At 40.4% G+C, this 12220-nt stretch overlaps 1 protein-coding gene across 2 annotated transcripts in view; it reads right to left on the minus strand.

Annotated features, from left to right (window-relative positions):
• PPIL2 (peptidylprolyl isomerase like 2) overlaps positions 1 to 12220 on the minus strand; it is a 68236-nt gene that overhangs the window by 25378 nt on the left and 30638 nt on the right. For both annotated transcript variants that reach the window (XM_066331394.1, XM_066331393.1), the window contains 2 exons: positions 11759 to 11865; positions 105 to 194 (listed from right to left, as the gene is read on the minus strand). In XM_066331394.1, the coding sequence (XP_066187491.1) occupies positions 105 to 194; positions 11759 to 11865 (197 nt within the window). The remainder of the gene's footprint in view (positions 1 to 104; positions 195 to 11758; positions 11866 to 12220) is intronic.

The following is a 12220-nucleotide window of genomic DNA, read 5'->3' on the forward strand; positions in this document are numbered from 1 at the left end:
GGTTGCCATGCATGGAACAACCTAAACCTGAGATAAGTTAAATACATGGGATATTTGGAGTATATCACATGTTTTGCATTACACGGGAGCTTTTTAATACTCACCACAAAATTCCGGATTGATCGGTGAAAAATTGTTCCATCGTAATAGTTCTTCTTGCACAATTTGATAAAGTTTTCACATGTTCGGGGTGTCTGAAAGACAACAGGAAGTTTTAATGAAGCACAACTTTTAAACAATCCTTACAGTGGTCACAAGAATCACTTTCCATATGTGCCTTACAAACATGCAGGACTCGAGGAGGACAGAGGCTCTGTCTACAGGAAAAAGCCTGTAATGTACCTTCTTTTAAGGCCCACTGGGGAGACACACACTGTGTTAAATAAATTAAATCCAGACTTGCAATTAGCACTAAGAAGTGTTGAACATAAGCTCAGATAATGGGAGCTCCCAGTTGACATCATGATGGTGAACACAGGTAAGCTCAGAGACTTGCAAGTAACTGAGTTTCAGCAGAGCATCACAATCCTGCTCCAAAGGGGGGCTTCTAGCACGGAAAAATGTTAATTTATCAGAGTGAGAAAGAACCTGACTTCTCTGCTTCACTATTTCAAAGTGAGCACATTGCAGTTAACTGGGAGAGGAGGATTTGGTCCTCTTCACCACTTGAAAGTGACAATGGGACTGACCCAAGTCACTGGAACACAGGAAAAATAAAAAAGACCCAAAATGGATTTTTTAAAATATTATTTAGAGTTTTGAAAAGTTAGATATATTGCCAACTTCTAACTCACTTTTACAGGGCAAATTAAAGTTATTTAGTGAATTTATGAGCCATGACATTCAAACAGTACCTTCTGAAAAACTTCATTTTCCACCTAATCATCCTTGCACAGTAATTGTATGGATTCCATTCTCTGCAATACTAAAATACCTTCAGACATACAAACACAAGTACAGGAACAGCCTGTTTCTACACTTGGGGTATGTTTTCCAGCCCTACTGTGGATTATGTGCATAAATCTATTTCAGTTTTACAAAAGAATACATCTGAGTTCTTAAAAGCCTTAAAAATATCCTTATTGCTGGATGTGCTGGCAAGTAAAGCCCCAGTATGAGCTGCAGTGGCTGTAAGTGAGCACACACAAGACTTGTCTTTGTGAAAGGCACCAGTGCACTTTGCACTGCTGTGACATCACTCTTGCTCTGGGAGCTGCTGAGAGACAGAGACTGAGCCATGCAACCTCAATGACTTAAGAGCAAAAAGAACCAAGGACAGCCTGATTATAATGATTTAAAGATTAAATAATCCCTATCTCTTGAAAAGGCAGTTCACACAAGTATTCATCTGGAACCTACAGAACTTCAGTTTCCTGTATTTTCTCATCTGGAACACAATCATTCTCACCCCTCTTTATTTACACTGAAATGTCTCTTAATTTCCCCAACAAACTTCACTTGTCATTATAAATTCTCTATATTGATTCCTTCTTAATTAGTCCGCTCAGACAACAGTTGTTAGCTGGCCCACAAGTGAAAAAATGAGCAAATTCTAATCCTACACCAGCCGTTATTTCAGATTTCCTACAGAATTCCTTACTGAGTTAAATGGTAATGGTACCATAAGGGCTTGATGGTAGAATGTCACCAAGACATTTACTTTGGTGGCATCCTGAGGGCAACTCATAAGTAACTACATTTCATTAAAATTGTATCAAGCAACAGGAGGTTTTCTTACAGTTTCAATGTTTATAGTAATTGTGAACATTTCCCTTTGAATTCAACATATATATGCTTTAAAATAATCTTTGTACTTAATCTTTGTAGTAAAATTCAACCTCTGAGGAATCACTTCTGCAGCACATGCTTCCTTTATAAGACAATATCATAATAACAGCCTTGATCCTAGTGTTTTGCTATTAGTTATTACTCTTATGTCAGTAAGGATAAAAATAAGTTTAAAATTTTTCTTTATGAATCAGAAATGGAATCAGCAGCTTTTAGCCTAAGGCACTTTATCTCTTGAGAGCCAAGCACTCTTTGGAGAGAGAGACATAGTTAATAAGTTCTCGAGGGGGAATACAGCAACCTGTAATTAATTTTTTACAAAAAAATGAAACCAGGCAAAAGACTGAGTCCCCTAGGAATGGACACCAAATCATTTTAAATTTGCACCAAGTTGATAACCCCAAACTGATTTCCTATTTATTTTCAAAACACGATTTGTAAATTATACATCAAAAAAACTGGCTCTAGTGATGTATTTTTTATGCAGGACCTGTCCTGACCCTTCTCTCTAAATGGATTTCTAGCTATTATACTCTTTCCCAGAAATAAGCTTTTCAAATGCAACCTCAGAAATATTTAGTGTATATGCAATAGTAATTTCACTGCAAGGTTTTCTTTAAATAATTGCCACCAAATTGGTTCCCATGGTCACCTTATGCATCACAGAGATACATCTGGCAGGTAAACAGCTCCTTAGCAACATTACCACTATCTTTTATAGTGCTTTTTAGCAGACACAAATAAAAGGGTTTGCATTCAATCAGTGATAAACCCCAGTTTCAGTCATGCAGTAGATCTAGAATATCTGGCTCAGATTATCTGATTTATTCAAAGCAGCCTATGTTCTTGCCAAATCTCACACTGCCAAGCACATTTCAGGGATTTTTTAAAGCAGCATCCTGTCCAAAGCAGGAGAAAAAGGCTTGAGGTTTATGGGGTAGGTGCAGATCCTCAGGACTGAAGTTGTGTTCCGCACTGACCGCACAAACAAGGCCGGTCTTTGAAGTCTTTGTTCCAACTACAAAGACATATAAACACACATAAACAAACCTGACTTTGTAATTTGATGTAAGATCTTGTGGCAGATGTCAGACTCCCAGTCTCTGAAAGCAAAGCTGTCTCCCTCAGAAACTTCCTGCACACCATTTCTGCAGGAGGAGGGGATGCTCAAGGCACCTGGCAGTGCAGGAGGTAACGCTGGTTTCTTGTTCTCTCACACTGACTGTGTGCTCCAGGCTCTCTTTTTGGCTGGTTTTGTCTTAAACCACCCTCAACAGCAACAGCTATTTTTTCCCTTCTTTATCCCTTTTACATTAAGCAGGAAATGACTTAAATTATTTTATTCTGCTGACGATGACTTAGACCTATATGTAAGGAAAAAATGGGAAAAATGACACTGTATTCACTTGATCTGAAATCCACTGACAGAAAACACTGTTTTAAACCTACTGCAACATTTCCTCAGAATGATGCAGAGACACTCCTAAACAGGAAAATTTAAAAACTGTGGAAGGCTTTTCTGACCAGGGTGTGTTAGGACAGCCCTGAGAAATCCTCCTTTTCTTAGGTCCAGTTGGGACCATGTAAGTGAACACAGTCTCTCTATGATGTCCTTCAGCTTTAAGACACTTCTCTTTCCAAATGACAAATAGTAAGGAGAAAAATCTTATTTATATCAAAAATGAGTCACCTGCTCCAACTGTGCTCCCTATTTATTTTGTAGATGCCAGATAACTGTCTTTCAACTGCTGAAAATTCACACCCAAGACAAGCAGTAAAATTTTAATAAATGCTTTGAGACAGGAATCCAGAAGAGCACTTATTCCAGAAGATGCCACAAATGCTTTGCTTGGCTCACAGACATATATATTTAATGGGGCCACAGCCCAATGGCTTTCTAAGTAAGTTTAAGTCCCCATTTAGCTAACACACTTAGTAGGTAACTCTGCATGGGAACACCAGCACTCTACCAGTTACTACGCCCAGACAAATTTCAGAGTTAAAGAGAGATTGCAACAAAGAATGACCCTGCAAAAATAGCAGTGACAGAAGACTCTGAAGTCATGATACTGGGTGAACACTGAAAAAAGGAACATACAATTTAGAAAACCAAAGCAAAACAGAAAAAAAAAAACCCTGACTGCTTACTTCTAGGATAAATGCAGATTTTATCCGAGCCAATTTCAGTTTGCATTTTGCCAGCAAGGGTGGCTGCAAGCCAGGTAAAATTCATGTCTCCTGCTGCAATCCGACACCTGAAGGGTGGGACCAACCAAGCCAGGTCCCTATCTGATTTCCCAGTCTGCAGCTGTCCATTCTCATTAGCTACAATGGGTCATTACATTTGTAAAAGTTACCTTAACTCAGAATCTGTACTGAGCAGTGAAGAGCCAAACAGGAGGAGATGAAAAACCTGCAGCACTCCTGTTGCCAAGGTGCGGGAGATGGGAAAGAGGGAGAGCTCCTGAGTTGTTGCCATGACTGCAAGGAAAAAGGCTTTACTATGTGAAGAGCTAATCATTTCAAAATGCTCCATCCCTTGAGGATGTGCATGAACCTTGAAGGGAAATTTCACACTAAGCATTCAGAAGCTGTCATTCGCACATCTGTATAATTTTCTTGTGCTAATTCCACTTCCCTTTTATTTCTTTTTTTCTCTATAAATTGGATGAACTGTAGTAGTGGCACTAAACTACAGAGACTTGCTATATGCTCATTAACCCTATGTTTCAAAGCAGGAAATAATGAAAAGCTCATTCCTCTCAAATTAAAATTGCATTCTACTGCCTTCATCTTATCACACAAATGCCAGAATTCTGCTACTCAGAGGCACGAACTAGTGATGGAAATTTCTAAAGCATCAAATGAAGCCTTCCATTTTCTTAACACATATCTCCTTTAAAATGCAAGGTGGATTTTGTTTTGCTTTAATCCATTTACATACTTTACACAGAGCAGTTTCAATCTTGTAATTCTTCATTCAGCAACTCTTCTAATGTGTGAGCCCATAAAGAGGTGATTTGATAAGGTTTTAAACTCAGTTTCCCCCCTGCCTTTCAACCCGCAGTACTCAGCCTACCCATCACAAAGAAAAGAACTCAGCAATAAAAGCTTGGCTTTATTAGGGGCTTAGTCAGAGCTAAATGCAATGGTACAATTTCAGGAATCACCATCTATCAGGTGCAAGTGTCTGTTCCCCCCTCCAAGCCATGGAAAGAAACACATCAGTGTTTCAGGCTCCAATACCAGAAGGCCATTTAAACCACCCTGTTTCACTCTGCACCCATGAACTATGAGCACGCTCCATTTGTTTCACAGCAAGAGGGACAAGAAAACCCCAAACTCCACAAAGCCCACTGCAAGAGCATGGGAAGAATTTCACTGTGGGAAGCCTATGACATTTCCTGCAGGAGAAACGTTTACTCCAGACCTAAACACCACTCCCTGCCAGCTCCACTTTCCTGCTAACAGTTCCCCAGTGTGAGAGAGGGACTGAGCCAGTGACAGGTGATGGTGGCAAACAACAGCTGCCTATGATGGTTCAGTTCAAGAAAGCCACAGTTCATCTAAGGGACACAATTCTCAATCTGGTTATACCAAGAGCAAACGTGTTCAGGTAATTTGTGATCCGTGATCAGAAGAGCACAGCTCCAGAGTGAGCACTGGGAGACATGAAAGCACTGGGGCACTGTGGGGTAAAACACTCAGCCAGACTCCTACTGATAATAAAAAAGAATCAGAACAAGCTAACTATGCCTTGGGAAATAGATTGCTGACTTGATAGCAAACATTTGCCTATTTTGTTACCTCAAAGCCTCCAAGTTTGCTTAGAACAAAGAGCAGAATGAATGCATTCTCATTACGCAGAAACTCACTGTAATTCAATCAGCTACTTAGCAAAGACTTCGGCAGATAGCTAAATCTCACTTTTAAAAGGCATTTCTTCCACAATACTGACGTTCATGATGTTACTGAAAACTTTTCTGAAGTCTAAGCAAGATGCTCAGCTTAGACAAGATGCCAGTAAAAAGATGACACACTTCAGTTTTACTTCTCACATTTTTGCAAACACAGGGACAATCAATCAGTTTAGCTGAGCACAACTCAAATTAAACAAGACATCTAATTCACTCATCTAATTTGTCAATGTTAACTACTAGTTCTCCAGAGGCAGAGTCAGACACAGTTACTACTCTTCCTCTAACTTATATTTACTGCAGTGGCAGAAGGCAAAACAACTCTCTCCCCAACTCACTGCCCCCTCCTAAATTGTCATCACACAAGGGTTAAAGGAGCTGGTCAGACAGCACAGTGCAGGGCTGGGTGCTGATGAGGATGGACTGGTAAGACAAACAGCACAAGTGGGTACAGTCTAAATGAAGATGCAACTTTAATTGCTCAAGCAACCTCCATCAGCTTAAAACTTAGAGTAAGGCAGATCCCAGGGCGACTCCCTGGCATTTTATCAATCTGCAACTGCCTGCACATAAATTCCACCCTTTCAGAAGATGCAACCTGTAAAAATTTTCACATAAGACAGAGAAGCTCTGGTAGCTGTCAACCTCCCAAGGTCACCCCGCTCTCATCAGAGGAGCTAAGGTACAAAAAAGAAACACGTCAGAGAAAGATGAAGAGCAGCAGCTGTGTAACTCCAAACCACCCAGCCCATCCTGGGGTTTGGGATCACTAAGTGGCAGACACAGCTGGCACGGTGTGTCTGCACCTCATGTCTGCAAATGTCAGAAACCAAGGGGCACGATCCAGTAACAGTCAATTCCCTTCCCAGATCCAGCTTGCCAGAGCAGCTGGGAAGGCAGAAAGGGTCCAAATGTGCCAAATGCCTTTGCACCAACTACTCAGTGCCAAAGGCTGCCAGGAAAACACACAGACAGCCCAGGGCAGCAGGGACATGGAGATGTGGCTCAGCATATAAAGCTGTGGGAATAAGGAGGAAGGGGGACAATCAAAAGGATGATGTTTGTTTTCCCAAGTAAACGTTATGGTGATGGAATCCAGCCTTCCTGGGGATGGCTGAACACCTGCCTGCCCTTGGGAACTGGTGAATTAATTCCTTATTTTGCTCTGCTTGTGTGTGCAGCTCTTGCTTTACTTGTTAAACTGCCTTTACCTCAGCCCAGAAGTTCTCCCCTTTTCTGATCCTCTCTCCCACTGGCCAGGGAGTGAGTGCCTGTGTGGGGCTTAGCTGCTGACTGCAGTTAAACTAGGACAGGGTGTTATGCCCCCAACGTTAAAACTATTAAAATATCAGCTCCCAATCACCTAGAACAACCTAGAAGTGACCTGTTCATCAAGATGGCTGTGCAGAGCCATCCTACTCTCAACCCCAAAGGACAACAGATCTGCCTGCCATTGTACCACTTGGAGGAAAAAACACACCAAGAAGTAACAACATCCTCTCTAACAAATGTTTTTTTAAAACGTATCCAGCACTTCTACCGCAAAAACACAGCCTTGTTTGTTCTTAGTTTCTGTTAACAAGATCTCTCAAAGTTTAGAGTTGCAGCTCTTCCCATAATGGTCTACTTCGATGAAAAAATAAGAAAAAAGTCATTACAACCATACCAAGACCACTGTATTTCATCCCTCAATCCTATTACCAAATGAACAGATACTGATAAAACATAAACCAGTTATTTCCCAGACAGTGCCAATCTCATGTTGACAGAAAGCGAGTAGAATGAAGGTTTAAATCAGAAAGAAAATGAGAGATTCAAGCAGACTGGAGAATCCCATCATGCCAGGAGGTCAAAGGATTTTTTCAGCAATTCACTTCTTTGCCACTGGAAATGGATAAGAAGTTTACAGGCTTCTGATCTTCAGAACAGTCCCTCACACAAAAGGTGAGATGATTTCAAAGACCAGGGGCTGAATTACACATTTATAGATCACAGGCATATTTAACAGGTCAGAGGGCCTAAAAAGATTAAAACAATCAATGTTTGTAGAGCAACAGCTTCTTTGGAAAGCTATGCCAAGACATCATCATTAAGCAGAGTCTGCCAGGCCCTAAAATCTCAAAAAGCATTTGTGGAGTGTCAGATGGAGCTTTGAAATCCATCTCATACTCTTCTTTGTTTTGCCATTCTGCCCTTAAGCCCTAAAGTACAAAACCCGAGAGAGACAAGTGAATTTACAAAACCTGCTGTGGCAGCTACAGACCAGTATTTGATTACAGCTCTTGGCACGTGCTGAACCACCAGATCATCACCCCAGTGACCACTTGTTTGCAGAGGACTCCCCCAGCAGTGAAGGGAGATAGAACACCAAACCATGTGTTCATAATTTTGACAGGATCTTCTGAGGCATGACATTTACATATTTATTTATATGTAGATATATATTTTTAAAAATGGCTGCTCTACCACCTACAAGGTAAAACTCCATCACTGTAGTGACTAATACACCAGAATGCACATGGGTAATATGCAGTTGTTCCCAGCAGCATCCTGATTAAAGCAATTAAAAGAACTTGAGGAGACTAGAAAAATCACAGCAAATAAAATACAAGAAATTCAGTGATATTCATTGCCTTTCATCAGTTATTTCTTCAGAATTTATGTGTTTGACATGCATAGGACTAGAACTGAAAGAATAACGCTTGTTGGACGTTGTTAAATCTTTGGTACTTGCCAGAACTACTTCTGGCAAGTAGAATTTTTGTAAATTTTTATCCAATTAGTGTATACAACAAATGTTGCTTATGCACAGCTGAGCTCAGCTTCCTGGAAAACGTCCCTACAAATGGCCATCTGATTAGTCCCCATCAGGAGGAACATACTGTATCTGAATAGGAGGATTGGGAGAAAAACAAATGACCAAAAAAAAAAGCAGTAGGCACACTGCTATGATCCCAAGAGAGAACAGTACCTTTGCTCATCTGAGGCACAAATTCAAAAGGGTGGGAAAAAATCCAGCTTATCTTCCAAAATCCTTTTATTGCCTTTTTTCAGGTCAATGATTGAAACCACACACCATCCTTCTGGAACCTGAGTGAAGTTTTTAGGTGATCTGAACAAGTGATTTCAAACACTGAAAATATCTGGATTCTAGTCCTATTTCATGCTCCTTCTAAATCTTGTCACAAAATAACTGATGACTTCAATCACACTGCAACACTGATTTCCTGCCCTGGATCAATACAAAACCTTTCTTGATTAGGTTTTTGGTGCTAGGAAGAATTTCATCACTATCAATCTTATTGACTGGCATCTTAAAGTACTAGTATATGAAGAACCCTGTATTTATTTTAAACAAAGGTTTCCACATGTACATATAGACTGAGCTACAAACAATCCATACTGGCAAATAGCTCACAAAAAATGGGAAAGAAAGGAGACAACAGGGCTGTGAAGTGACAGGGAGTGAGCACCCAAGGAGAGTACTGAAGGCAACAGATACTGGGCAGATTTCAGAAGCAGTGCAGAGTGCTGACAGCACGACTGCAAGAATATTTTGCTTAAATACAGACAAGAGGCATGAAAATCCAATTGAAGATTCAGTACACCGACCATCTAAGAGAGGGAGTATGTCACTTGCTGCTCTCTATTTTAGTGAGGAGACTTCACCTAAAAGTATGTATTGAAATCTAAACCATAAGACTATTTTAAAGTTTAATTTAAATGTTGCAAGTCCTACTTCCAGACAGAGGTATTTATCTGTCATATTTATATAGCAACTCCATCCTCAAGCTTCCTTAAACATTTCACAATCATGTATTTGCAGTACTGTGAAATTTTGATCACTGCCAGGGTGGCTTCCATAATGACCAGAGCACAGGATATCCTTCAGCAATTACAGAAACCCTCTGCAGTTTCATTTGAGGGAGCATTATGGTACAGTCCTGCTCCCCCTGACTGCATTCAAGGACCTTACCCACACTGTACACTTTGACAGGAAAAGGAAATTCTGTATATAAACCAGCTCCAATCAGCTCCCGGACTGGTCCAGCCTGTGCACTGGGTAAGGTAGAAAAGCTGGTAAAAACTTGGCATATGATTAATTAAGACTATTAACACACATATTCACAAGCAGAGTGAACTGGAAGTGTTTAACAGTGTTTAAATTTTGGCACTTTCCCACTTTCTAGGTCAATCTTTGCAATCTCAATAGATTCACTGTAGCTGATTTGTGCATGTTTGTGACCTATGTATGTGCTATATGTTTGCAAGATGTTTGCTCTGTCTGCACTGAGCTGACCTCAGTGTGATTCAGGAAAACCAAAGTTAGAAGCACAAACTCCTTATTTAGTAAAGAGAGAAAAACAAGTGCCTCCCGGAAAGAACTGATTTCACAGACCTAAGATGATGACCTAAAGGTGGATGTTGTGAAAACCTCCCTACAGCAGCAAGTTTTTCTATTTATTCTAAATATATATCTTTTCCCCCTGTGCAGTGCCAAAGGTCTGCTAAATTCACACAGATTTAATCAACATGAAGGAACAGATGGCTGGAGGCCAGTGTTTGAGCATGTCTGCTTGTGTAAAACAGCACACACTTCCAGGGTGTACATGAAGAAGCTTTGTGAGTGAAAGGTGGATGAATAGGAATTCATCTGCGAAAAAAAAAAAGGAAACAGAATGGATATCATACAGGAAGTTCATAATGAGCAATTGAGCCTGGGTCCTCAGGACTGAGTGACACTGGTCACACAAGTGGCCAAAAAGCCCACACTGATAAGAATAGCTGCAGTCAGCCTGCTTTAGCCAGGAGCCAGTTTGAGAACATATGGCAAAACAAATGATTCAATGCAATCTGCTCGTTCTGCCACTTCCCCTAAATATTGCTGTACTCACATCCTCTGCTTTTTGCCTTATTACAGTGTTACTATTTCAGAGCATGGAAAACACCTGTAGGGATAACAGAGACCTAGAGAATTACTAACACGATACGCTGCTGTGGAGATTCTCATGCTGTTTGCATAGATCAGCTTGAGATGTTTACACATAACTTGCTTCTTACTCATGTGGGAGAAAGGAAGAGAAGGGAAAGCCAGAAGGTTTCTGCTGTTTGCTCCTTTTTCTTCCTTGCATGCAAAAATGGATGTGTTCTCGCAGTACATCTGGATTTCACATAGGTACCCCAGCTCCTACCCTGCACCACTGCCCTTATCAGCTTTGTGAGGGTCACAGGAAACAGCAATTTTACCATTTAAACTCCTATTCACATCCTTCAACTTGCCAAAATATCAGCTTTCAGGCCGATAATATCCTGAAACAGAAATCTCAGTAAACCATCAAAGGTTTGAGAACTTTTTTCCTTTTATAGAAGTGGCTGTACAAATAAATAAGCAAACACACTACCCGAGCAGTGACGTCTTGAGACATCACAACTCATTCATCTATCAGAAGTCTTGCCACGTTTATTATTTTAAGTCATTGATTTCCACCAGAATCAGTCTGTATAGACTATAAAAAACTCCAGTCTGTTGCTTTTTTAAAATCAACTTCTCTTAATGGCAAAGGAAAAGTGTCTGAAAACTTGAACTTCAAAAACAGGAAGGGACAACAGGAAGTAAAATATTTTAAGGTTCTCATTTAGGTTTGTTCTATAAAGCTTAGGCTTTAGAAACAAATCTAACTATTTCTGGGGATCTTAACTACATGGAATCAGACTGAAAGACTGCTCTTGGTTTCAGTGAGGTTCTTTTCCTGGTTCTGTCAGTAAGCTGCTGTGTAAGCTTGGATTATTCCCTCCTCACTGTGCTCTGCCTTCTGTTTGCTCTCTTCCTTCCTGGTCGTTTGGGTCATTAATCCTGACCCTTTGAAGCCCTAAACATCCACCTTGGCATATTGTAGGTAGTCCACTACAATGATGGGACTACTCACAGAGAACACTTACACATATACTGCAAATACATACAGTTAATTAATTTATGTATACATATAAACATTTCACTGCCAGCTCTAATTCTGGTTGTTATCTATAGAAATTGATCTCATGGGGCACAGTACCATGTCACAGTGCAGCTCCAAGTTTAGGTCTCCTTTATTAGTGTGAAGTCGCACATATCCCTTCTTCTTCACATACTGGTATCTCACAACATCTTCTTCAATAGCAGCTACACCAAAGCAAAGACAGTAATTAGCTCTCTGTAAGCTTGCTCATTGATCTTTAGAAATCACCAGTAAACGATTCAGAGAACCTACTGTTTGAACTCTTCTCCTGTGGTACTAGGTCTTGAGGGATCCTACTCTGCAATTCATCTATGATAACCTTGCATGAATCTCTGTGCAAAACACTTTCCATTACAGTAAACCACCAACTCTTTGAGAACCAACCAAATAATGTGCATTTTAAATCCCAGAAGCATTCAGTATTACAAACTATAATTTTCAAGCAATGTCTAGCAACCATAAACGTTACTTTGAACCCAAGTGGCTTCTTGTCAATCCTGCAAGCCAAGCAGGCAGTCA

This window comes from Sylvia atricapilla, chromosome 17 (assembly GCF_009819655.1).
Source record: "Sylvia atricapilla isolate bSylAtr1 chromosome 17, bSylAtr1.pri, whole genome shotgun sequence".
Lineage (NCBI taxonomy): Eukaryota > Metazoa > Chordata > Aves > Passeriformes > Sylviidae > Sylvia > Sylvia atricapilla.